The following is a 24,830-nucleotide window of genomic DNA, read 5'->3' on the forward strand; positions in this document are numbered from 1 at the left end:
GTTCAGGATCTTTTATCTTTCAGTTTGGATTTTTTTTCCTTGTTTCTGGCTTGAACTGTATCGCTGACAACCCCTGCTAAACCTCTAGTAAGACCTATTGGCTTTCAAGAAAAGCAGAGTCTTTGACTCTTTTCCAAAAAAATAAAAAAACCTACTGTTTCGATTCACTGTGGGAATTTCTCCAACCAAGAATTGTCAATCTATCTTCATGCTTGGAAGTCTATTTTCTTCAGTTGGAAGTTGGAACTTCTTCATGTATGTCTGAATCTTCTTCTCCATGTCAGTGACTTCTTTTTTTGATAAATCCGTGGTGGTGACTGGTGAAGTGGAATGTGGAAAGCTCGTCAGAGAACGGCGCCGCGGCGGGCGCTGTTGCTCCGTGCTAATTCGATGGCCGCCGTGAGCCGTTGGATCTAAACCCAACGGCAGGAATTCGAATGCGTTAGGGCTATGAAAAAGTTGAAAACATGCGGCGCTGACTAGTCAGAGAAACCCCAAGCACGCGAGCCGCCGACTCCACCAGAGAAAGACGGTGCAAACGCCGCCGGCGACGGACCCACGCGGCCGCCTAGCTCGCCGGTTCTTTACGCCTTCTCCTCCCAACTTCTTGGGATCAACGCCCTACAAGTGCACGGCGAGGCTTGCTCCCTTCGGCTGCCACTCCGTCCTGCGCTGCCCGCCGCCGGCGCCATGCTGTACATCGTGGGCCTCGGCCTCGGCGACGAGCGCGACATCACGGTGCGGGGGCTCGACGCCGTCCGCATCTGCTCCAAGATATACATGGAGGCATACACCTCCCTCCTCTCCCTCGGCCTCGACCCGGCCGCGCTAGCCAACCTGGTGCGTCTCCCTTCTCTTGTGCGCCCACCACGTGTTCGAGCAAATGTTCGCATGGCTCGTTCGGAGCTGTTGCTCATAGGCGTCTTCGCTTTGTCGTGTTTTGCGCGTCCAGGAGAAGCTGTACGGGAAGGAGATAACGGTCGCCGATCGGGAGATGGTGGAGGACCGCGTGGACCAGGTGCTAAGCAAGGCTGCTGACACTGACGTCGCCTTCCTTGTTGTTGGCGACCCGTTCGGGTAATGGTTGTTTAGCCCCTTTCCCGTTTTTGAGTTAGATGGCATAAGTTCGGGTATGGGTGACGGAACTCCATGTGCATTGTTGAGTTGGTGGCCATGAACATGAGGATACAAGTGGTGGAGCACGTACTTTCCACTGTTGCAGAGATGTTCTTGGGCAGACTTGCTCATGAATTCGACCATATTTGTTAATTGTGCTTTTACTGACCATTGGTATGGCATTATTTTGCATTCTCAGTTACATGCCGCTGGCCATGATTCTACAAATGTCTTTGGGTCTTACAATTGGTTGGTTGTGCTATGTTACTTGGGCTTAAAATCTGTTCATCATGTCACACACGATGTCTCTGTGTGATAAGTAATGTGTACAAATTTACTGTTTTGCGTGCACTGAAGTCTGATTGGAGTCATGGAATTAATCCAAGTGTGAATACAGACACTTTTAGGGTTGTATTTAGCTTTGTGAGTTTTTCTTTGTTTTTCATCTGGATGACATTTCCAGGGCAACTACACATACTGATCTGGTTGTTCGTGCCAAGAAAATGGGGGTAGAAGTGAAGGTGATTCACAATGCATCTGTCATGAATGCAATTGGAGTTTGTGGGCTGCAACTTTACCGCTATGGAGAGACTATCTCAATACCATTCTTCACAGACGAATGGAGACCAGATAGTTTCTATGAGAAGATTCAGAACAATCGCAAGCTTGGGCTGCACACACTTTGCCTGCTTGGTTCGTGATTCTTGCTCGACCTTTCAGCATTGTCTATATTCTTCGTTGTCAAGGAATAGGCAAGTGATCATTAATTTATAGCCATAGGTAACGTGTTTTATAGTTAAACCATTGTACATGATATACTGAAATTAACTAGAACTGATTATTGCAAGCAAATACATTGAATGTTCAAACTATTAGACTGCCACAGAGTTAAGATATAGTTTTGTTCAGTCCCTAATCTATGTTAGTTGAAGCCAAGATCTTTCTTATCATCTTCATTTCCACTTTTAAATGATATGCATTAAACCGAAGCATGGATAGTTTCAAAAAAAAAAGGCATGGATAGCAGAAGTTGTTTTTTCTTCATGGTAGCTGATTTATTGTATTGTTCGATGTAGATATCCGTGTCAAGGAGCCGACATGGGAATCTTTAGCCAGGTAAATTAGCATCTTTTAAATTCTTATCCTCAATACCTTGCAGTGCAGAATTGCAACCTCACTTGCTAAGTGTTCAGTTTGATGCAACAGCTCTCAGTAGCTGTGTTTTATATTTACATTGGATAGATGATGATAGATCCATCTTTTGCCTATGTATTTATGCAGAGGAAAGAAAGTCTATGAACCACCAAGATTCATGACTGTAAACACTGCAATAAGTCAGCTTTTTGAGGTGGAGGAAGCGCGTGGGGGATCTGGTAGACTATCTGAACTTCTTTTGAGAAGCTGCCTTTCTTTGAAAAAATCATTTTGTATCAAACAATAGCTCCTTATGCTAATCGATGTTAGGATTGTTTTAAAAAGAACAATTCTTGATTCTTGCTCTATACTATAGATATTGCTAGGTTTCCTTCATTGTTCCAAGTGCTTCATAGTCTTACTGTGATATCAGATTTAAAGATCATTTTCTTCCAGCATATGGCAGGGATACATTGTGCATAGGAGTGGCTCGACTCGGAAGTGATGACCAGAAGATTGTTGCTGGGCCTATGGAGAAGCTACTAGATGTTGATTTTGGCCCACCCCTTCACTGCCTGATCATAGTGGGAGAGACTCATCCTTTGGAAGAAGAGATGCTAGAGTTTTTTACATGATCAAGTAGTGATATACACACCCTACATTTTGCAAAAGTTCTTTTCATGTGAGTTTGAAAAGGAACCTTTTTTTGGCAAGATAAAGGGTGATGGAACATTTCCAGAATACTAGTAGCTGTTGTTGCGCCATGCCATGCTTACGAATAGTCATGATTCATATAATTTGTCCTTACATCATGGATTCATGGTGCATTGTCACCTACATTTGCGATTTAAGTTCCATTGTCTTGCATGCAACCATTTGAACCCTTCTGGTAAGAAAACTGAACAAACAAAAGAATTGTATCTTCACAAAGGAGGAACCACCGATGGACAGCATTGTTGATGTTGGGTGTTGCATCGCATCATCACAAAAGCAAGGTTCAGCGGACGGGGGTGTAGTGCTCCATCTGCAGCTGGTGCAGCGCTGCCTCGGAGCCGAAGCTGTGGTGGCCGGGCGACCTCCGCGAGCGCGACCTCACGGGCGTCATGGGGCTCTTGGCCGCCACCCGCGGCGACCGCTGCGCGACGGGCGGCCTGGTGGACCTGGCGAAGCCCATGTCGCTGGCGACGGAGGGGATGGGCGACATGGACGGGATGGGAGAGAGCAGGCGGTCGGCGAACGGGAAGCAGTGCTCCGAGTAGGCGTCGGAGTAGGCGGCGGCGGAGCGCTCCTTGGGCGTGCTCATGGACCTGAACTTGGCCTTGGCGGACGCGGTGGAGGCCATGTACCCCGGGAACGGCGCCGGTGAGCACGCCGCCGCCGCGGCGTCGTCGTAGTAGCAGTCCCCCCTCCCCGGCGTGCTCCTCAGGCGGGCGAAGGACCGGCGGGCCGAGCAGCCGAGCTGGTCGACGACGTCGTCGCCCTTGTTGGCGGTGGCGTCCTCCCCCCTGGTGGTGGTGCTGGTGTAGGGTGACTGGTGCGCGACGGGGACGTCCTTGTCGAAGGGGGGCTGCGAGCCGACCCACTCCTCCAGCCAGCTCCAGCGCTGGTTCAGCGCGTCCACCTCGTCCCTGGACATGGAGATGGAGGGCGGCCGCCGGAGGCCGAGGCCCAGCTTCTCGTTGTGCAGGGAGGCGTACTGCAGCGCGCGCACGCGCTTGAGCGCGGCCTCCTCCTTGCTCCTCGTCATGGCGCTCATCTCTTCCTTGGAAAAGATGCTGCTGTCCCACCCCTTGTTGCTCGCCTGCTGCTGCTGCTGCTCCTGCACGGGACCAGACGAATCATCAGTCAGTGTCAGTCACAAAAGTCATTCTTCCCCTGCCGAGCAGCGAGCACCGGCGTGCAGTTGCAGTAACCGGGCACGGCGGCCGAAATCCGCCGTGCCAGCTCAGTTGGACTGTTGGATAAACCCTGCGTACGTGTCCATCTGGATCGCCTGGCAACACTACACGAGACCCGCGCGGTCCACACCACACCACACCACCGTAGCAGTAGGCAGTAGCAGCGAGGACTGACTGGCGCGAACAGGCTTCACGCAGACGCAGACGCAGCAGCACTGCACCTGCACGGCTGGACCTACTCCGGACGCATCGAAACAAACAGGGCGTCGCCAACGCCAACGACCAATGGAATCACCGCACATCACACGCGCATGTGCCGGCGGGCGTGATCGATCGGCCGGCAGCCAGCAGTCACCTCGCCTGCCAGCCTTTACCCATCAGTTTACCCACATGCCGCGCATGTGCGGCGCCAATCATTTCGCGTGTTCCGTTCACCCGTGCCGCAACCGCAAGGCGAGAGTGACTTACGTGGACGGCGGCGGCGGCGGCAAAGAGCTCCCTGCCGCGCCGCAGCAGCTGGGCGTCGTCGTCCGCCGCCTGGTGGTTGTGCTGGTGGTGATCGACGCCGCCGGCCCTGGACCGGTGCCGGGCCTGGATCCTCATGAGGGACTCGAGGCCGCGCAGCGTGGCCGCCGTCTGCCGCCGCACCGCCTGCCCGCGGATCAGCGCCTGCAGCCGCACCAGGCCCTTGAGCGCCCGCAGCGCCCGCCGAGCCTGCGTTTTCCGGCACAGTCACCAGGGTCACTCAGTCAGCGACATGAATGTTGCCCAAAAGGATGGCGAAATGCTCCAATTCGCATACAGTTAACAAAAAAACGCATCAATTTATTAATGCAAGAACAAAAAATCTGCGTTTTTGGACGGAATCTGCATTTTTTGGACGACTGACGACGTACCAGGTATCCGCGGTAAGCCGACTGGATGGCGACGGCGGCGTGCTCCTGCACCTGCACCTGCCGGGGCACGTGCGCCACCGGCGGCGGCTGGCCGGTGAGGCGGACCACGTGGGCGGCGGCGTGCGCGGCGGCGACAGCGGCCTCGGCGGCCGCCGCGGTGGCGAGGGCCACGGCCACGGCGTGCTTGCTCTGCTCGTCCTCCGCCTGCCTGATCTGGTCCGCGCCCGTGGGCGCCGGCGGCGGGAGCGCGAACGACTGCTGCGCCCGCAGCTTTCCCGGCAGCCACCGCTTGCTCTTCGCCTTCTGCGCCAGCAAGAACCGATTCATCCACCATTGCATTGCCATGGATACCGCTCGCGATCGACAAATAAAATCAGTAAAAATATCGCAGAGGCTAACGAGATCGCGACAGGAGGCGTGATCGAACCTTGTCTGCTGGTTTGGGCGTGGGCTTGGGGTCGGAGGAGGTGAAGAGCCGCCTGATGCGCTCGAACCAGCTCCTCCTCCTCTTCTCCTTGTCCATGCCGCCGACCGAGCGAGCGAGCGAGAGCGGCAGCGGCTGCACTGAGCGACGAATAAAACACAGCGTCATCCGCATTGCCAGAAATGCAGAGGAAAAAAAACAGGGAATCAACAGGTGGTGGTTCATACCACACGTCTGAGTCGCAAGATCCAGGGAAATATGGACTGAAAGTGTGGCAGCGGCAGGACGGGACGGCACTTCGCCGGGGACGCAATCCACTGTCCGCGTCCGCGCAAACCAAGAAACCCAAAAGGGATTTCTGTTGTTTATACTAAAACAAAACAAAAAATAAAGATGAAGATGGCTGCACTGGATTCAGGATAGCTAGCTGTTGACGCCAGTGATCAGAGGACTCGAATAAATAAACGAGCGATCATATCCAAAACGTGACGGGAACTTGTGCCGAATCTAAGCTGGTGCTGCCGCTCGCTCTCCGAAACGAGAGCAAAACAATCAGGCAACAAGGCCGGGGGAGAGAGAGAGGAGGTGAAGAGATCGCCACCGGGGGACGGAGAGGGAGGACAGGAAGAACCGAAATCCATGGAGTACCTGTTGTCTGGGCTCTGGGGGGATCCAAGAGCGAGCCCCCTGTCGCGCTCTCGCTCCTCGCGGCGCTAGCTGGACAGCCTGGGGACACGGAGGAGAGCCAGAGCGACGCTGGTACGGGGGAGTCCGGAGTCACGACGCGGTGTCGCGCTCACGCTCGCCACGCCTTCAGTGGGAAGAGAGCAGATGATCCTGGCTCTGGCTCCCCATCTGAGACGAGCAAGAGAGCAGATGGCGGCACATCTGCGGAGATGACGAGGAGGAGCCCTGGGGATGAGGCAACGCGCGAGACGCACGCCGTTGGCCTTCCGCAATGTCTGCAGCTCGCGCTTGTTCAGTGGGCCGCCCCGCCCGCCGTATATGGGGAAAGAATACGAGAATACAGGTGCGCGTATTAATGACCGACCAATAGCAGTGGTGGTAAATAAATATAAATAAATTTTATATTTATTGATCGAGGAATCAATGGGCGCATCGAATTCCAGCAAATGCAAAAGGTTTTTGGAACTCGACGGGTGACGTCACTCTATCTCTTTATCTCTTGGTTCATGCAGGGAGCATTGCATCAGTACTAGAAATAAACCGGGGCCCGCTAGTAGTAGTAGTATAGGAATAAAAAAGGGCAAGCAGGCAAAAAAAAAAAAGGCTGGGGCTACAGGACATGGCGATTGCAGTGCAGTGCCTGAAAGTGGTTGCGTTGCGTTGCACTGCAGGCGCACTGGCGCTGCTGCGTGGGAGATCCGATCAAAAGCAGGGGAAACACAGGCACTCGCTTTCCTGAGTGCATCCGTGCACATGTCGCGCGGCACTCAGCAGTCAGCATGCACCCAGATTTGCGCAGAATATGATCACAAAATACGGAGTACTACTGGTATACTACGGGTGTGTTTGATTAATAGGATATGACGTGCATATCCTCCGACGAGGGCTGTTTGGTTCTATGGACGAGCTGGCCATAGATATCCAAAATGTAGTATATTTTCTTTTAGATCATGTATACCGCGGCCACTAGAAAATAAGCGGACGAGGTTATCTACGGTCCGAACATGCGAGAAACAAGCGCGAGAGCGCGTGCAGATATTTCTCACCACCCGTCCTTATCTTCATCGTCACCGCTCCCCTCTAGACTCCTCTCTCCACTCCCGCTCTCTACACTGGGAGGCGCTCCTCGCCTTGCCACACGCCACATGCTCCACGCCGCACATCTCCTCCGCCGGTCGCATGAGCAGCAGCAGGGAGCAACGGACGGGATTCAGCACCGCCACACACGGGCATCTTCGCTGCTCGCACAGCAGCAGTAGGTCCCGCGCGGCACACCTCTTCTGCTGGTCCGGGCGGCCGTGGCACATCTCCTCTCACAGCAAACAGAAGGGAGCAGGTCCTGACGGCACCTCCTTTGCTTCGTCTCGCACAACACGGAGCAAGCAGGTGTTAAATATCCCCCTCCCTAGTCCTTTGGTAAAAAGAAATCTAGTTAATCTGAGAATAGAAAATAGTATTGACAGTTGATTCAAGTGATGATGCATTCTTGCTTTTGAATATCCATAGATCTGGACCGCAGATATTGTCTTTTTATGTTCATATTTGATCTTTCCTTCAGTTTGGCTAATGGACAAGAGGACCAAGATCTTGATTTATGCAGCTGCAACTCATATGTTGCTTTCCATGATAACAATTGTTGTTAGGTCAAGGAAAAGGAGTGAACGCAGACAGTGCATTAGCTATGGTCCAATGAAAGAAAGAGATAGAATGAGAATTGATTATCTGAACAATAAAATTTAGAAGAATGATACAACCTGTGTTAACATGCTTAGGCTTAGAAGAGTCATTCTTCCATTATTGTCAACTGTTTGAAGATCGTGGCTTACTTGAAGACACTATACATATGTGTGTTGAACAACATGTAGCAATGTTTTTAAATACAGTGGGACATAACCTTAGGAATAGATTAGTGGCCACTAATTTTGGTAGATCTGGTAAAACTGTTAATCGTTATTTCCACTTGGTCCTCCACGCGGTGGGTGAGTTAAGAGCAGAATATATAAGGCCACCTTCACGGGAGAACCCAACCAAAATAGCAGGGGATCCGAGGTGGGATCCCTACTTTAAGGTGTGAATTTCATCCCTAATTGAATTTTAGTTTGGTAATTTTTGTTGTTACCTTTGTTTTATGTGTTGTATTGCTTAAAAAATGATTGCATTGGAGCTATCGATGGCACACATGTACGAGGACTGGGCAAAACATCATCAGGTTTCAAGAAGACACATTTGAACTCTTGTGCCAAAGCTTTGAATGACCATTTCAAGTGCAGGAGGACTAGGGAGTAGATTAGTAACCATCTTAGAACAAAAAAGAGAAAGTATGTGAGGATCAACAAACTCAGGAGTCTGAGTGGTGCTCTTTGGGATGAAGTCAACTATGTCATTTCTCTTGATCATGAGCATTATACAAGCTATATTGATGTACCCTTGCTGCCATAATTTTTATTTCAATATTGTCTTCCAGTTTTCATTCTAGTTGGTCTAATAGTTTGTCCATATATTGCAAGGATTTATAAATCTGATGTGGAATTCTTCAACAATCCTATTGAGCACTATGGTGAGATGGCCACTATCTTTGGTGCTACTGTGGCCACAGAGAAGTATGCAAAGGGATCAAATGAGCCTCTAGCTACTGGAATTGGTGAAAATGAACAAGGTGAAGATGGTGAAACTGTTGTTGCTGCTGCTGATGGAGCGACGTCTTCAGTTACCAGGCCTAACAAAAGAGCAAAGACAGCTGAAAGGGAGAGGGAAGATGATGGACTAAAACAGGCAATGAAAGAAGTTGGGGGAAAGAATCTCTTGTGCTATAGAGAAGGCTGGAATGCCCGATGAACTTCTTGAAGGTCTGTATGATGTTGTTTGTAGTCTTCCAGGCTTTGATGACACCCATTTATCATTTTACCATGACCATCTTGTTGACCGTCTAAGCAAAGCTAGAGCCTTTTGTTCTCTGTCGTTATCTCACAAGCTGAATTGGGCTGCAAAGTTCATTACCGAGCACTTCCCTGAAAACTGAAGATATGGATGTTTGCCTTATTGCACACGAGTACTGCTACAACTCTTTTGCCGGTACCCCATAGACAATGCACTGCGGATTAATCTATATATTTGTAGCAAACGTGCTTATAACCCATCAAACATTGCACTCTTGGGTTATTATATATTTTGTATGTAATGTGAGGAAGTTCTAAAGCCTGCTAATTATCTACCTGCGTTTTGTATATGTGTTGCAGCATGTTTGAAGAGGTAACCTCATCAGTTTAGGTAGGTGGTGATTGCAGCTCCCTTGTCCATCCAACCAAATAAAAAAACGACTCGTCCCGTCTAACACATTCATCAAACCAAATAGAAAAATAGCTTCTCTTATCCACCCAACCAAACAGACAATATAGATATCCATATCCAGATATCCATAGATATCTATATCCAATTCACCCTTATTCAAGAACCAAACACACCCTACATCGACACGGTTGGAGCAAAGCTGGAGTAGTGGGAATGTAGGATGGAGCGTCGATCCGCAGCCAAAACGGACTGCGAGAACAGGGAAGGAGTCGCCATGGGTTCTTTCTTTTCAGGCAGGGGCACCTCAATAAAAAACAAGGCATCCGCGTCTGCTGCATCCATGTCCAGAAAAAGTGCCCATTTGACTCGCTTTCCACGGGACAAAGCTGGGCCTTCAGATCCGATCCCGCGCCATGCTGCATGAGCAGGCGGGCAAGCAATAATGGCATCAACCATGTGGCAGGCAGGCAAATGGCCATGCTCCTGCACTCAGCAACAGGAGAACCACTGCACAGACCACATAGGCCTTGTTAGCTTTGAGAAATTCTCGAGGAATCTAAATCAATTTAAAGGAATTTATGAGAAAAAAATATTATTTTAGATAAAAAAAAATAGATTTAAGGACACGCGAACGGGACCTAGAGAAATGAAATCGTCAGATGACCACAGCACAGCCTCCTTTCACTTTCACTTCACACTTCACACTTCACACTTCACACCCCCTTTTCTTGCACCGACAAAGCTTAACCGGTCGGCCACAGCCTTCCTCGACCACTGATCTTGGTTTATACAAACAGTATTTTCATATCTCAATAAATTAACATAAGCATCAGCCATCAGCATAAGTCAAAATTTTAGCGAAGCGAACACTTGTTTGTGAGACCGATGAAAAGTACTGCTAGGCTATAGTACGTGCAACGAAAGGGTTGAGATCGGAGCAGGAAACGGAAGTGAACAACGGTGACATTGCATAATCAGGCCGATTTGTTTGTTATCACAGTAATACTTGTTAGGCCAGTCTCAACGTGGTATCTTCATAGTTTCATGGTATTAAATAGGATGCCAACTCAGAAAAAGAGAGATTTCGTACACGGAGAGAGAAGGGGTATCGTTTCATGGGGTGAAACGAATCGGCTCTGTTTCCCACGACCTGGAAACTGCACGACACCTCCACTGAGACCCTTTCGTTTCATCGTCGCGATCCCATGCCGCGCGCCATCTCCTCCTCCTTCCCGCCCCCGTCCCCCATCCCCGGGCGCAGAGCAGACCAGAGCAGTCATCCCTTCCCATCTAGCCACCTGCAGATGGATCCAGCAGCTCCAATGGTGGCCGAAGTCTCTGGCCGGCGCGGCTCCGGTGGGGAAAGAAACGGGCGCGCGGGCAGTCAGCGCAAGCGCAAGGCAGGGCGTTGCCTGCACCGCCGGCGACCTCCTCACCAGCGCCGCCGGCGACCTCGTCACCTGCGACGCTGCTAGCTAAGTCACCTACACCACCGCCGCCGACTCCCTCGATTGCGCCGCCGCCGCCTACAAACTCCACCGCGCCGCCACCGTATACTGTGCCACCATGGCCACCTCAAGTACCAGGATGGGGGCCTCCATCCCCCCCATGGAAACCTCCCCCGAGATCCATGGTGAGTTGCTTTGGGCTCCAGATCTTTATGTAAGCCATCCTCTGTAATGTGTGCGGAGAGTTCGAGCTACGGATTGTGCAGATAGTCATGAATTTGCTTCTTGCTTCTTGCTTGTTGCGTGATCTTGTGTGGTGGTAGACTGGTAGTACCCGTTCAATTTTTTCTCCGATTTTTTGTGGGATTTAAGTGAATCTACTTGTTCTAGGCCTGTATAACCCAAGAAGCAGCAGCCAGCGACAATCAGTCCTGTAATTCTGAATGTGAATGCTACAGTTTTTTTTTTTTTTTTTTTTAATCTGGATATGAATGTGAAACTGCTACATCTTTGGCTGCAACCTTATTATCATGGGTGAACCTGATGCTATTGCAGAACCTGTGTGAATCCTTGCATGTATTTGATATCTTTAGCTAACAGATGTAGAAGTGCTTCCTGGTTGGAGGCTCCAATGCACTGTGACTGCATTTGTGAACCTGTTTGTCAAGGTGTCTAGTTGTGGAATGGTGACGAGGCCAGATTTTGCACATGTGAACCTGTGTCTAGTTTGTTGCTGCCACGTGGTACGTGTTAACTGAATAAACCAAACGTGCATAGTTGGTCTACAACTTTGTCTTGGCACATTTGATCACAGCACAATATAGGAATTAAATGATGCAGCTAACCTTTGAAACAGTGAAATGAAATTCTCCACTGGGAGAGCCTGTTTCATTAACAGTTACCAATGCTGTCATGTCTTGGAAACAGTGGGAAGAAACCTTCCATTGAGACTTCCTTATTCCCTGATCTGCAGTACTAATTACTGCCGAAATGGATAGGTCATTCAGAGTAGTTGGATAGCCCACATAGGTAGCTAAGCCAGTCCACAAACGAGGCTCCATCGCACGCATCACATGCACCACACTGTCCACTGATCAACCGGTGCCTTACCTCCTGCCCTACCCTGTTCACAACTTGACATGCACATGCTAGGAAGACCTGCATACGCATCCGACTTGTGATGTGGGCAAACATCGGCATGTGGGAGCCTCCCACAAACATCCTCGCAACACATGTTGCAGACCCTGCTGCTGCTCTCTGTGGCCACCTGTTTTTCAGAGGCCAAAGACTTTGGGGGTCCCTGCCAAAGATTCTGGTTGTGGCGCCCAAACTGTACCAGTCAGCAGCCCAGTGAACGGAAGCGGATAATCGTCGATCGACTGAAGCAGCGGCGGATCGGGAACTAAACAATAGAATTTTGCCCAAAAATTCATAGGGGCTCTACAGTAATTTGCACTGATTCGGTTTGGGTAGGGGGGGCTTGAGCTCCCCCCGCCCCACCGCTGGATCCGCCCCTGGACTGAAGGCCAAACTGTGGATCCACTTTAATCTATAGGTGTCGGAGTAGATTTAATAGAATTTAGTTTAATTTCACTCTAGTCTACTTCAATGTACATGGATTTTGATGACATATGCATCCAAATAAGGCCGAAGTGTGGTAAATTAGGATGGTCTATCTCCAAGACCCAATGCCAAACTCTAGTTGACTGAACTGAACTGGGAAATATAAAACTCCCTCTCGAGATCTAACTTCACCCGATTTGGCCATTTGTTATAGCTGCACGAGTACTGCGGTGTCTCGGGACAACGAGAAGAATGATGCTACCAAGTGGCAGAAAACCAAGTGGTGCATGATTATGACTCATAATCCAAACAGACCGGCTTGTGAACCAGATTTTAACAGTCTCTAGGGTCTCAGACTGACAATCCCACAATCCACCCCCCTGTAATTTCTCCAAAACTTCTAAGGGCAGTTAGATATAACCTCTTCCTGAACACTCCACTACTCTGAAGCAGCAACATGCTCACTCAGCCTTTCCATCATCAGGCATCGTACTTGCGTCTGGTGAGAATGATATCTGTGATAATAATGGGAATGACACTCTATACAGTCAGCAAGCAGCATCCTATCGTCATACCTCAAATACAAACAAGAGCTATATGCTTTCATTTTTATTTCAGATTCGAAATAAATCCACATGCACCTCGGAATGGGCTTTCAAGGAAATTAAAAACAACATATGCCAAAGAATGTTATGTGCTTTCGTAGTTTCAGAACACCAACTTTTCCTATGCAAAAGTATGCAAACAAACAATCTCAACTAGGGATGGCAGCGGATAGGATAAGGTGCGGGTGAAACAAATAGCCACTCACGACAAATTGTCTAACGGGTAGAATTTCATACCCACACCCGTACCTGCACACATGAGTTGGATTATCGCTAAAATAGATAAAATTCCTCATATTTCAAGTACTAACGAGCGCACGGGGTAGAATCTTATACCCATACCCACACCCGCGGGTGAAAATTTGTGCCCACACATACACCTATCAGACACAATACCACAGGTACAATTACCATCCCTAGCCAGCAAGGCGAGGCAGGGCAAGGCAAGCCAAAGCTATCTAGGAACCAAGCGCGTCCGCAGTCTCCGAAGTAGTGAAGGTCGGGAGCGGCACAGGGATCAGCGACATCGTGAATGGATGGTGTGTGTGTGTGTGTGTGGGGGGGGGGGGGGGGGGGGGGGTGGTGGGGGGAGGAGGCCACGGGCCTCCAGCCTGTTCGCTTGGTCGTAAACGATCGTAAATTTTCAGTCAGAATAGTATTTTTCTCTCACACCAAATCAGCCAGCAGTAATAATCCACGATCATATACGATCGTATCAGCACCAGCCAAACAGGTACTGCACAGATCAATGATGAGGTGTGGGCCTCGTCCTCCTCCCACCGCTAGGCATGGCTAAGAGGGAGAGGAGAGAGACGGAGGATAGAAGGGGCTCTTTACCCATCGGCACCACTTTTAGCTCATGTTAGCTTGATCTCATTGACTAATGAACTAATCATTACTTCGATATGGATTAACTGTTAGCCCTGCCTTTTAACCAGTCCGTCTGGATCCCATTCAACTAGCCGCTAACCGTTAGCCGTAGTGAAGAGATCCAAACATAGCCTTATGTCAACACACAATGTTACGGAGAAACTTAACCACATGTGAGATACACAAAAGAAAAGACAAATGACTACATACCATTTGTCCTTAGAAAAGGTTAAAGACTCTTTGTCTCCTTTCGAATGAGCCTTATTGTATTTTTTCCATGAAATTCTGTAGCTTCATATAATTATCCATGATCTACTGTATGTATTTTTTTTCATAAATTTTTAAAATGCATAAAGTGAACGCTCGTGCAAAATTTTAAATGAGTGTACGTTGAGGCGATGCTCAACCTGGCTACACTGCAGACTGCACAGTGCACACAGCAGTTCGTCACTTCATGGCTTCATGGTTGCTTAATTAACTCGCTCGGAAGTTGCAAGCCTGCTGAAGAAATGGAGTATTGTGTTAGTTTCTGTGGACTGTGATGTGCACGGAGAAATAATGCTGCTTGCTGTGTCTGCTGCCCGGTGTGCACGAGGACGACGTGGGCCGGCCCAACAAACGGACAATCGCAATCGTCGAATGGGTCCGGTATAGGGCGAAAAGCAAAGGATATAATTTTTATTGTATAATACGAAAAAAATATATAAGTGACGTTATGTGCATCAATTTGAATTTATATATTTCGTTATAAAAAAGTACTCCTATTTGAAAACACAATTACAGTATGCTTCCAGGAGGCTACATTCGAAGGTAAGTCTAATTATATCATTTCCTTTGATATATCTAAACTCAATGGTTTGAATTATGGCAACCCAAAATGTCACTTATCTGTGACTATAGGGGGCATCATTCATAACTAGAAAATCAATACACCATGGAAACAATTTTTAAAGCAAATATAATTGTACAATTTCTAAACACTGAACATACAACATTATAAAATCTACAATATTGACCTTTCTAAGAAAATTATTTGTATTTTTTAATAGTGGCATTTTTTGAATCGCAGTCAAGCATTCGTACATACTCACATCTATAAAAAACACGTACATACTCTCCCTATGAATAGCTTCGAAAGATTGAGTCAATGTATTTCGAGATTGAAAAAATCACCATAAACTCCTGGTTCTCAAGCACCTCTATAATGTACAGGTACACACTCTTCCTATGAATACATTTGAACGATTGAGTCGATATATCTCGAGATCGAAAAAGTTACCACTCCTGGTTCTCAAGGGCATAATGCCTGCAACACTACCACTTAAAGTAGTTTCGTTGAAATTCTAAAAAAAAATAAAAGTGTGAGCACCCACGTTTGAGCTATACTCGGTCTGTAAATAGAGGTTGTAGTTGATAAATAAGTTTCGATACAATCATGACATGCTCAAAGATTATTAATTTACTTAGTCCCATGGATGTTCTTCAAATTAAATTTAATTACGGCTAGCCCAGACAACCTAGCTCGAGCTCTTTACGCAGTTGGGGCACCTTCCTTTCTCCGCAAGTCATACAACATAAACGAGTGAGACTAGGGCCCTGTTAGGCAAAGCTGATTCTCTGCTGAATCGGGCAAGAGCTCTACCAAACAAATTTTTTTCAGAGAAAAGTGATTCTCTGTTGATTTCGTGAAGTGATTCTCTGAAATGAACTAAGAGGCTGAGAGCTGAAAATATAGCTTCTCCTGATTCTGTGAAGTGATCTCCATCGTGATTTTGAGAGTTTATGTTAAAGAATCAAATAGAATTACTTTCAGCCACAAAATGAATTCTCTCAAAGCTTCCATAAAGATTCAAGATAGCTCTACCAAACAAACCCTATATGAATCACTATAAGAGCTTGTTTGGATACCAAAACCTAATAGTCCTCGAGCACTAAACATTTTAATAGTCCTCGAGCACTAAACATTCAGGATCAGATAGATTCAGGTTGCACTAAACATTTTAATATCTTTTCATTCGAAATAGGTATGTATGATTTGATGGACTATATACCCATTCAAATTTTAATACACGATTGGCATGGTTTGATCGCATTTCTTTTGCCTTACAATACACTGTCCAAAATAAACAAAGCATGATAAAAAAAGATGTTAGTTCTAATAAGCTGAAAATAAAAATCACAAAAAACGATATTAGTTCAAACAAGGAACTGAAAAACCACGTTTGTATCTAATTATTATTTTTATGAATATTTTGAACAAAAATACCATATTTGCATGCTGACTAATTATTTTTCTAAGTTTTTGAATTTTGAAGCTTTAATGCAGTTTTTATATGTAGAGATGTAGGGTCCTGTTTCATGAAAGATTTCTTTTGAAAGTCATATGTGATTTTATGAAAAATTCTTTTTGAAAGTCATTGTAGCTAATACATGTGAAGGTAAAAAAGTCAGGGGAGAAAAGAAGACGAAAATGATTAAGCGGCACGGCAGCTGCCGATCAGATCTCCACCGTCCTTCGTCGTCGACGACCCCTCTCTCGATCTCTCAAATCGACAAAATCTGCGAACTCCTTTCCAGCCTCTCCTCTCCCCAACCACCGCCACCGCGCGCGAGATCACAAGCCTCCACACCCGTGACCACCGGCGCCGCTGCGGCGTCCGGAGCAGGCGGCGAGCGTCGTGCACAGGGTTACGGTAGGCTCGGCTTGCCGGGGCGGACGAGATGAGCGGGCACGACTCCAAGTACTTCTCCACCACCAAGAAGGGGGAGATCCCCGAGCTCAAGGAGGAGCTCAACTCCCAGTACAAGGTCTCCGCCCTCACTCGCTTTACCTTGTTCTCCTCCTGTGCCCTGCAGCGCCTGTCGATTGGTTCGCGCGTGGATCCAGATCCGGGCGCGACGTTGTTGGGGCTTCAGGCGTGTCTACTCCTAGATCTACGGGTCTCGGCTGCTTTTCTCGTGGGGTTTGGTCGTGTTGTGGGATGGATTTTGCGCCGGAAGTGCACATTTCTGTCTTATGTTGGTTACGAATGAGCTGGAATCTGCAGAATTCAGTGCTGGATCGGGGTGTTTAAGCTGCGTTAGACCTGTTCGGACTGAAACTGGTCTGAATTGGAGCATATGAATGGATTGAACTCTGGTCCTTCTGAAACTTGACTCTGAGGACTAGTAGGGACAGCTTTGAATCATCTCATTCTTTCATCCTATGCCAAGATGAATTAACAGGGAGTTAAGCTGTTGACCATTGATCAATTCCTTTCAATTAGTGTAGAAGTTGCGAAATGCATGGTTATGGAATTTAGTGCAGTTCATTACCTCTGCTATGTTCAGATATATTATTTTTATCCCCACATATACATGATTAGCAAACACATTCACATATAATAATATGTTCTAATTGCTTCCATGTTCCAATATATTCTCATGTTGTAAACTGCGAATGCTTTAGAACTAAACCTTGTTTCTCAGTGTTTTTTTTAGTTATTGATCTATATGCTATTGTGCGTAGTTGCGGTCGTGTGAAATATTTACACAGTAAGGCGTTCTAGTTTTATCTCACTGATTTTCCATGTTGTAAGAACATACGTGCTACACCTTTTTGCTTTGGTGTTTAGTGAATTTATGCTCCCTTTTACACCCCGTCGTGATGCCGAAAAGTTGTCTCCCTGACTCCCTGTTTATCTACTTGTCCTTTTTGGCTACACATCGAAGAGTTTCACATATACTATAAATGATGTGTATGTCTAAAAGAAACATTGAAAACACATGCAAGAGAGAGGCACACACAACACGCTGTCACTGTGTCATAGGATTAGTTGGTTTATGATAAATCATAAAATTAATCTTTCCAATTTATGTACACTTAGGCTGTATTGTTGAAATTTATGGGGGAGAAGTGTACTATGTAATGTGGTAGTTGGACCATCTACACTTTTGGTCAAATTAAGTACTACATAATTGTGGTGATGTTAAATTATAGTTCCTGCTGCGAAAGGAAACCAATTTAGAACTATTACTTACATTGCTGCGAAGGGCGGGCCTGGTGCAAGCGGTAGAGTCTTACCGCCTGTGACTGGAAGGTCCCGGGTTCGAGTCGCGGTCTCCTCACATTGCACAGGCAAGGGTAAGGCTTGCCACTGACACCCTTCCCCAAACCCCGCACAGAGCGGGAGCTCTCTGCACTGGGTACACCCCTTTCTGTATTTCCAGTTTTCCTGATATCTGACCTTTTCCGAAATGTGGCTTGCAGGACAAGAGAAAAGATGCTGTCAAGAAAGTGATTGCTGCTATGACTGTAGGAAAAGATGTCTCATCATTGTTCACTGATGTTGTGAACTGCATGCAGACCGAGAACTTGGAGCTCAAGAAACTAGTATACTTGTATCTCATCAACTATGCTAAAAGTCAACCTGATCTTGCCATTCTTGCTGTGAACACATTTGTTAAGGTAAGAAAGTCTAGCCATACTTGCAATTAACATTTGTGCAGGAAAAGAAGATTAGTGTATGCAAAATATAGGACCTATCGATATCATATAATCAGAGACACGACACCTTCTGCAGGATTCACAAGACCCAAACCCATTGATTCGTGCTTTGGCTGTTAGGACAATGGGTTGTATCCGTGTGGACAAAATCACAGAGTATCTCTGTGATCCACTTCAAAGATGCCTCAAGGTCTTTCTTCGTTCTTCTAGAACATTGTTGAATCAAGCTGATCCCTCTTCCATGTAATGATCTAATTGACATTATATGTAAATTGTTCCCTCAGGATGACGATCCCTATGTACGGAAGACTGCAGCTATTTGCGTTGCTAAACTTTATGATATAAACGCTGAGCTAGTAGAGGACAGAGGATTTCTGGAGGCCCTTAAGGACTTAATATCTGACAATAATCCTATGGTTGTTGCAAATGCTGTTGCTGCGCTGGCAGAGATTCAAGATAGTAGTGTTCGGCCAATCTTTGAGATCAGCAGCCATACACTGTCAAAGCTTCTGACAGCTCTGAATGAATGCACAGAGTACGCCGCGCTCCTTGGCTATATTTTGTTTTGAATATCTTGGTAATTTACCTAAATCAAGCCCTTTAACATTTTGTTAATCAGGTGGGGTCAAGTCTTCATTTTGGATTCTTTGTCAAGATACAAAGCAACTGATGCCAGGGAAGCTGAAAACATAGTGGAACGAGTTACACCCCGTCTCCAACATGCAAATTGTGCAGTTGTTCTTTCTGCTGTTAAGGTACATTATTATCTGATTCGTATCTGCGGGAATATCATAAAGTTTAGGCCTTGTGCAGTTTTGTTTATGTGCTTCTTCAGTAACTGTAATTTACTATGACTACTTGACTAGCGAGGTCTATATAGATGAGCTTCTCAGTCCTCATGAGTCATCACTGCATTGTAGCATGGACTGTAGGCTTGTTTCTTGGTTTGACATTAATTCATATCATGATGAACTATTGGAACCAATGAACCCTTGCCATGGATTTATTTTTTGTTTCTTGACCTTTCAAGTCAATAGGACTACTGGTAGAGTGTCGTTAGACTATTTTTTTTCTATAAGAACTGTCATTACTCATTAGACTAGTTGATGTCATGTACTCCCTCCATTCCAAATTGTAAGATGTTTTGACTTTTCTAGATACATTTCTTTTTTACTATGTATATGTCTAGATACGTTGTAAAAGAAAGCAATGTATCTAGAAAAGCCAAAACATCTTATAATTTGGAACGGAGGGAGTAGCTTCTAACAAAGCACCATTTTCTTTTTTTTTTCCAATTTTTGAAATGCTTTTGTTGGCTCCTTCTTTTTAAAATCTTAGCCTATTTGTTATTCTGTTCTGTACCAGATGGGCGCTTTGATTAATGTTTTTTTTTTCTGTGTGATTTTAGATAATCCTTCTACAAATGGAGCTCATTACAAGCACGGATGTAGTCAGGAATCTCTGTAAGAAAATGGCTCCCCCTCTTGTGACTCTTTTGTCAGCAGAGCCTGAAATTCAGTATGTAGCCTTGAGGAACATTAATCTGATAGTTCAAAAGAGGCCTACAATACTCGCTCATGAGATTAAGGTGACATTTTTTTAGCTCTTATTCATCAATCATATCAGTGTGTTCCACTAACTGAATAGTGCATTTGTCTATAGGTTTTCTTTTGCAAGTACAATGACCCTATATATGTTAAGATGGAAAAACTGGAGATTATGATAAAGCTTGCCTCAGATCGAAATATAGATCAGGTACAGAATCAAATATTTTTGTTGTATGCTACTGTTGTAGCTCATGTTTGATTGAAGTCAAAGATTATTTTCAGCTACAGTTTTAATTTATTATTTTTATTTGCGACCTCATACAATAGAGAAGTACAGAAATTGACAAGAGAAATCATTCCAGGGACAGTGTTTAAATACCTAGACTTTGAAATTCAATTGCTAAATCTGTCAAACATGTTTATATTATGAGATACTTAAGAGTTCTGTTGGTTCCGGGTGACTTCTCTCTGAGTTCTGTTGGTACCGGGTGACTTCTCTCTGTTCAAGTGTTGACAGAGCTTCTTGTAGGTGCTCTTGGAATTTAAGGAGTATGCCACAGAGGTTGATGTTGACTTTGTGCGGAAAGCTGTTCGTGCGATTGGGAGATGTGCAATTAAATTGGAGAGAGCTGCTGAAAGGTGCATCAGCGTTTTGCTTGAGCTGATTAAGATAAAAGTTAATTATGTTGTTCAGGAAGCTATAATTGTTATCAAAGATATCTTCAGACGCTACCCTAACACGTGAGTTGCTTCTGCATTAATTTGTTGTATATTTTGGATTTATCAAACTATACGAACTCCCTTTCTGTTCTGTACAAGAAATGGTTTGTGTATGTAATAACTGTTTTGTTCTTACTGAATTTACAGGTATGAGTCTATCATCGCTACACTTTGTGAAAGTCTGGACACTTTAGATGAACCAGAAGCTAAGGTCTTAGTCAATGCACACATCTTAGTAATTTATTGTATTTTTGTTAGGATACTTATTTTTTTTTTGTTCACTTACGTGTCTTCATTTTTCTAGGCATCCATGATTTGGATAATTGGAGAATATGCTGAAAGAATTGACAATGCTGATGAACTTCTTGAGAGCTTCTTGGAAACATTCCCTGAAGAACCAGCATTAGTTCAACTGCAGCTGCTAACCGCTACTGTTAAATTGTTCCTTAAGAAGCCAACTGAGGGGCCACAACAGATGATACAGGTTGCTATTCAGATGCTTACTTGTTTACTTATCTTTGCAATGTTGTTTAGACTTTAGAGATCTTTGGGTTCATGACAGCTTTCCACTTGGTTCAAGCCTTCAAAGTGTCTGAATATTTACCTATTTGGTATCATGGGCTCTCAGCCTTGCATGGATGACATGTTGACGTCTTGAGAGCACTGTTAATAATGGTGATTGTTGTTGCAAGTAGTTGCTTCGTCCTATAGTTCTTTGCTTCTAAATGTTGGTTCATCCTCAATATTGTGATCAGCAATCTTGTTCAACGCCAGTTCACTGCTAATTTGCATAACTATTGCCTGTAGGCTGTTCTCAATAATGCAACAGTTGAAACAGATAATCCTGATTTGAGGGACAGAGCTTACATATACTGGCGACTTCTTTCCACTGATCCTGAGGTATTGCATGTCTCAACTTTTCAACTGATGATTTATTAAATATCCACCCAACGATTGAGCTGTGTTTGGCTTTCCGCAGGCTGCAAAAGATGTTGTTTTGGCGGAGAAACCTGTGATCAGTGATGACTCCAACCAGCTTGACTCATCACTTCTTGATGAGCTGCTAGCAAACATTTCTACCCTTTCATCAGTTTATCATAAGCCCCCAGAATCATTTGTCAGCCGTGTTAAGGCAGCTCCTAGGGCTGATGATGAGGAGTTTGGTGATACAGCTGAAACAGGGTATTCAGAGTCCCCATCCCAGGGAGTTGATGGGGCATCACCTTCCTCTAGTGCTGGTACTTCTTCTAATGTACCTGTGAAACAGCCGGCAGCTGCATCCCCACCTCCAGCTGCAATGCCAGACCTTTTAGGTGATCTGATGGGTATGGACAATGCTATTGTCCCTGTTGATGAACCTGCACCACCTTCCGGGTAACCAAAGTCCCCCCACAACCCCCCGCCCCCCCGATTTGTACCCTGGTACTTATCAATTTTGTGTATCGTGTACAAGTAATTGACCATATTGATATCTCATTCTTTACTTTCGCAGCCCTCCTCTACCTGTCTTACTGCCTTCGAGTACAGGCCAAGGGCTGCAGATTAGTGCACAACTAACGCGGCGTGATGGCCAGATATACTATGATATATCTTTCGAGAATGGCACCCAGGGTGTCCTAGATGGATTTATGATTCAGTTTAACAAGAACACATTTGGTCTTGCTGCTGGTGAAGCACTTCAGGTTCCACAGTGATTATATTCAATAAGTTACACCAACTTTTTTGTTTGAGTTTCATGTACTGAGCTTGATGTTTTTCTGTGATTAAGGTTACTCCACTGCAACCAGGCCAATCAACAAGGACACTTCTACAAATGATCCCGTTCCAGAATATCAGCCCTGGTGCACCAAACTCGCTATTACAGGTTGCTGTGAAAAATAATCAGCAGCCGGTGTGGTACTTCAATGACAAAATTCCACTGCATGTTTTCTTTGGTGAAGATGGAAAAATAGAGCGAGCTGGTTTTCTTGAGGTAAAAAGTGCAATCATGTTTGTGTGGTTTTCCTGTTTCTTTTTCTTGTTTGGGCAGTGAAGGCGAGTGATTGTGCATTGCTCACAGTACTAGTTGATTTAAGTCACTCAACAGTTGATTACCGATGTTTGGTTTTTTCATATGAAGTTTGAAGTGATTTTATCTGACTGCAGGCCTGGAAATCTTTACCTGATGACAACGAATTTACAAAAGAATTCCCGGGCTCTGTCATCAGCAGCATAGATGCTACTGTTGAGCGCCTTGCAGCATCAAATGTGTTCTTTATAGCCAAGCGGAAAAATGTAAACATGGATGTTCTGTATCTGTCCGCGAAGATGCCCCGCGGAATCCCCTTCCTTATAGAGGTTACAGCCGCGGTTGGTGTTCCTGGTGTGAAGTGTGCAGTCAAAACTCCAAACAGGGAGATGGTTCCTCTCTTCTTTGAAGGTATGGAGGCTCTTACCAAGTGACGACAAAGTTAATGGATCGGTGGTTCTACAAAATTTGATCAGATCGATGAGCTGCTATAGGTGTTTGGATGCGGCATATTTTTTTTCACGGAAGCTGGTGTGAATTGTAGTTGTTTTTGTATTAGGTTACAGTATTTAAACTGCTAGTTTCCTGGTTCCAAAGTTTTTCGCCAGAAATACTGAAGACCTTCTTACCTCGCGTAATTTGTACATCTTACCTGTTTTGGACCTGGAAATTTTCATCTTGTTATGCATAGCATATGAAATATGACTAGTTTTCTACATGGCTAATGTAACAGATATACAATATTGTTTGCTTCACCCATGACTGACTAGTGCTGCCTTTTCTTCTGTAGTGACCAATTAAGAGCGGTTGGGTAAGAATGTAAAGGCCACTCAATTCTTGTCTTGGCATTAATTAAACATCCAAGTAACGTCTTAATATCCTTCCTAATGGATAGAAATATAGATTTTGCTGGAGTGTGGAAACATATAGAGAACATTTTTTTAAATGACAATTCAAATGAGTTTAATTAAAAGAGCCTCTTGTTTTTCATACAAATCAGATATCATTAATCTTATATGCTTTTAATGTATAATTTTTTTTTATACATACGTAACTAAAGATAGAACTTATATTTTTGATGGAGGTGGTAAGAGCATCTCCAAGGGTAAAAGCCTTCTCAATCCTAATTTTTTTAGTAAGATTGGAAAAAATCCCTCCAACAACTCCAGATCGATCCTGGTCTTTTGGCACTTGGCCCTCGCACGTATCCTTCCCCGCGTGATTTTATTTTACTAGCCACTGCTGTCAGCGCTTCGCTGCGGTTGATGTGCTTGGTATAGGAAAAAAATTAAGAAATATGGCTCATATGTCTAATATGTTTTCTCATCGTGTTGGTACGAAAGGTTGGTCTCAATATTGTAAACGAACATAGAGGTTGGTTGTCATTACATGGTGCCTATTCTAGGCCAACAAATCAATGACATGTTAGTGGAAAGAAGTTTTTGATGGAGTTGGGCTCAAGCAACTAACACACTTAGATTTAAAGCACAACATTGGGTAGGATTACATTATAGGTGGAAATAGCAAAAACTACAACAAAGTACTTCTCCTAACGCGAGGGTTTACAAAAAAAGTGAATTAGGATCCACTCCCCTTAGGCGAAACTACAACACGCATCAACAACTACGGACGACAACAACGGCAAGAGTACAATACAGGAGGACAGCGACGAAAAGCACTACTACTACGGGTACAGCATCCCAAGGCAACTAATCTACCTTGGAACCACACATCTTTATTCCTGTGCTTGGCGGATTCTTCTACCGCCCTAGCTATGGATCTGTATCTTCTCGTGGCAATGGCTGAGTGAGAGGAACCAAGGTTTCTGCTTCTAACACTTCCGAAGGTGGAGGTGTTGGCGGTTCTGCATCACCGGTTCTCCTTCTTTCAGGCGGGTGGATAGGGATCCCCTCCAAAATTGGGGCATCCTGCCTTTCATCAACCAGCGTTCTCCGCTTGGCCCTAGTGAACAGATAGGCCTCACACAGCTGATGAACATGCCGATCTTCGACCTCCTTTAGAGCTTTTGACATGGCAGTCTCCCGGCTCTCAGCAGCTGCAGCACTGGCATGCACTTCGGCGAGCTACACCTGGAGCATCCGAGTGAAGATCTCGGCTTATTCGGTGCGCCGGAGGCACG

General features: G+C 45.6%; 3 protein-coding genes across 8 annotated transcripts; 2 read left to right on the forward strand and 1 right to left on the reverse strand.

Annotated features, from left to right (window-relative positions):
- Window positions 1–485: 485 nt before the first annotated feature.
- On the forward strand, window positions 486–2,886 carry LOC136544861 (probable diphthine methyl ester synthase). Its single transcript, XM_066536928.1, has 6 exons — window positions 486–840; window positions 953–1,077; window positions 1,580–1,809; window positions 2,193–2,232; window positions 2,398–2,489; window positions 2,707–2,886. The coding sequence occupies exons 1-6, from the start codon at window positions 691–693 to the stop codon at window positions 2,883–2,885; spliced, it is 816 nt and encodes a 271-aa protein (XP_066393025.1). The 5' UTR covers window positions 486–690; the 3' UTR covers window position 2,886.
- A 133-nt stretch (window positions 2,887–3,019) lies between these two features.
- LOC136544824 (protein IQ-DOMAIN 3-like) lies at window positions 3,020–6,430 on the reverse strand. Of its 5 annotated transcripts, XM_066536915.1 has the most exons (7): window positions 6,117–6,213; window positions 5,821–5,838; window positions 5,696–5,782; window positions 5,472–5,603; window positions 5,045–5,347; window positions 4,617–4,862; window positions 3,020–4,069 (listed from the first exon to the last, which is right to left on the reverse strand). In XM_066536915.1, exons 4-7 carry the CDS (start codon window positions 5,565–5,567, stop codon window positions 3,248–3,250), a joined length of 1,467 nt encoding a protein of 488 aa, XP_066393012.1. In that variant the 5' UTR covers window positions 5,568–5,603; window positions 5,696–5,782; window positions 5,821–5,838; window positions 6,117–6,213; the 3' UTR covers window positions 3,020–3,247. The 5 variants fall into 5 exon arrangements, with proteins under 5 accessions (XP_066393012.1, XP_066392991.1, XP_066392997.1 ...); XM_066536894.1 differs by lacking the exon at window positions 6,117–6,213 and having other exon boundaries at window positions 5,472–5,608; window positions 5,821–5,832; XM_066536900.1 differs by lacking the exons at window positions 5,696–5,782; window positions 5,821–5,838 and having other exon boundaries at window positions 5,472–5,608; window positions 6,117–6,430.
- A 10,006-nt stretch (window positions 6,431–16,436) lies between these two features.
- LOC136544869 (beta-adaptin-like protein C) lies at window positions 16,437–23,406 on the forward strand. 2 transcript variants are annotated; one of them, XM_066536941.1, is made up of 15 exons: window positions 16,437–16,737; window positions 18,179–18,376; window positions 18,492–18,605; window positions 18,700–18,950; window positions 19,035–19,170; window positions 19,824–20,003; window positions 20,078–20,170; window positions 20,492–20,703; window positions 20,830–20,893; window positions 20,987–21,166; window positions 21,490–21,582; window positions 21,662–22,056; window positions 22,175–22,364; window positions 22,451–22,654; window positions 22,828–23,406. In XM_066536941.1, the coding sequence occupies exons 1-15, from the start codon at window positions 16,651–16,653 to the stop codon at window positions 23,122–23,124; spliced, it is 2,694 nt and encodes an 897-aa protein (XP_066393038.1). In that variant the 5' UTR covers window positions 16,437–16,650; the 3' UTR covers window positions 23,125–23,406. The 2 variants fall into 2 exon arrangements, with proteins under 2 accessions (XP_066393038.1, XP_066393039.1); XM_066536942.1 differs by lacking the exon at window positions 16,437–16,737 and adding an exon at window positions 16,970–18,052.
- The last annotated feature ends 1,424 nt before the right edge of the window (window positions 23,407–24,830 follow it).

Source organism: Miscanthus floridulus, chromosome 1 (assembly GCF_019320115.1).
Source record: "Miscanthus floridulus cultivar M001 chromosome 1, ASM1932011v1, whole genome shotgun sequence".
NCBI lineage: Eukaryota > Viridiplantae > Streptophyta > Magnoliopsida > Poales > Poaceae > Miscanthus > Miscanthus floridulus.

What these genes read in the sequence shown, in the direction of transcription:
- LOC136544861 (XM_066536928.1), top strand. Translation starts at nt 691, where the DNA reads ATGCTGTACATCGTGGGCCTCGGCCTCGGCGACGAGCGCGACATCACG. An exon ending in CGGCCGCGCTAGCCAACCTG is followed by an intron (nt 841 to 952) that starts GTGCGTCTCCCT and finishes TTGCGCGTCCAG; the next exon opens with GAGAAGCTGTACGGGAAGGA. An exon ending in ACATGGGAATCTTTAGCCAG is followed by an intron (nt 2,233 to 2,397) that starts GTAAATTAGCAT and finishes GTATTTATGCAG; the next exon opens with AGGAAAGAAAGTCTATGAAC.
- LOC136544824 (XM_066536900.1), bottom strand. Translation starts at nt 5,567, where the DNA reads ATGGACAAGGAGAAGAGGAGGAGGAGCTGGTTCGAGCGCATCAGGCGG. An exon ending in CGCCCAAACCAGCAGACAAG is followed by an intron (nt 5,348 to 5,471) that starts GTTCGATCACGC and finishes TTGCTGGCGCAG; the next exon opens with AAGGCGAAGAGCAAGCGGTG. An exon ending in CCGCCGCCGCCGCCGTCCAC is followed by an intron (nt 4,070 to 4,616) that starts GTAAGTCACTCT and finishes GGTCCCGTGCAG; the next exon opens with GAGCAGCAGCAGCAGCAGGC.
- LOC136544869 (XM_066536941.1), top strand. Translation starts at nt 16,651, where the DNA reads ATGAGCGGGCACGACTCCAAGTACTTCTCCACCACCAAGAAGGGGGAG. An exon ending in TACTCGCTCATGAGATTAAG is followed by an intron (nt 20,004 to 20,077) that starts GTGACATTTTTT and finishes ATTTGTCTATAG; the next exon opens with GTTTTCTTTTGCAAGTACAA. An exon ending in CAGATCGAAATATAGATCAG is followed by an intron (nt 20,171 to 20,491) that starts GTACAGAATCAA and finishes AGCTTCTTGTAG; the next exon opens with GTGCTCTTGGAATTTAAGGA.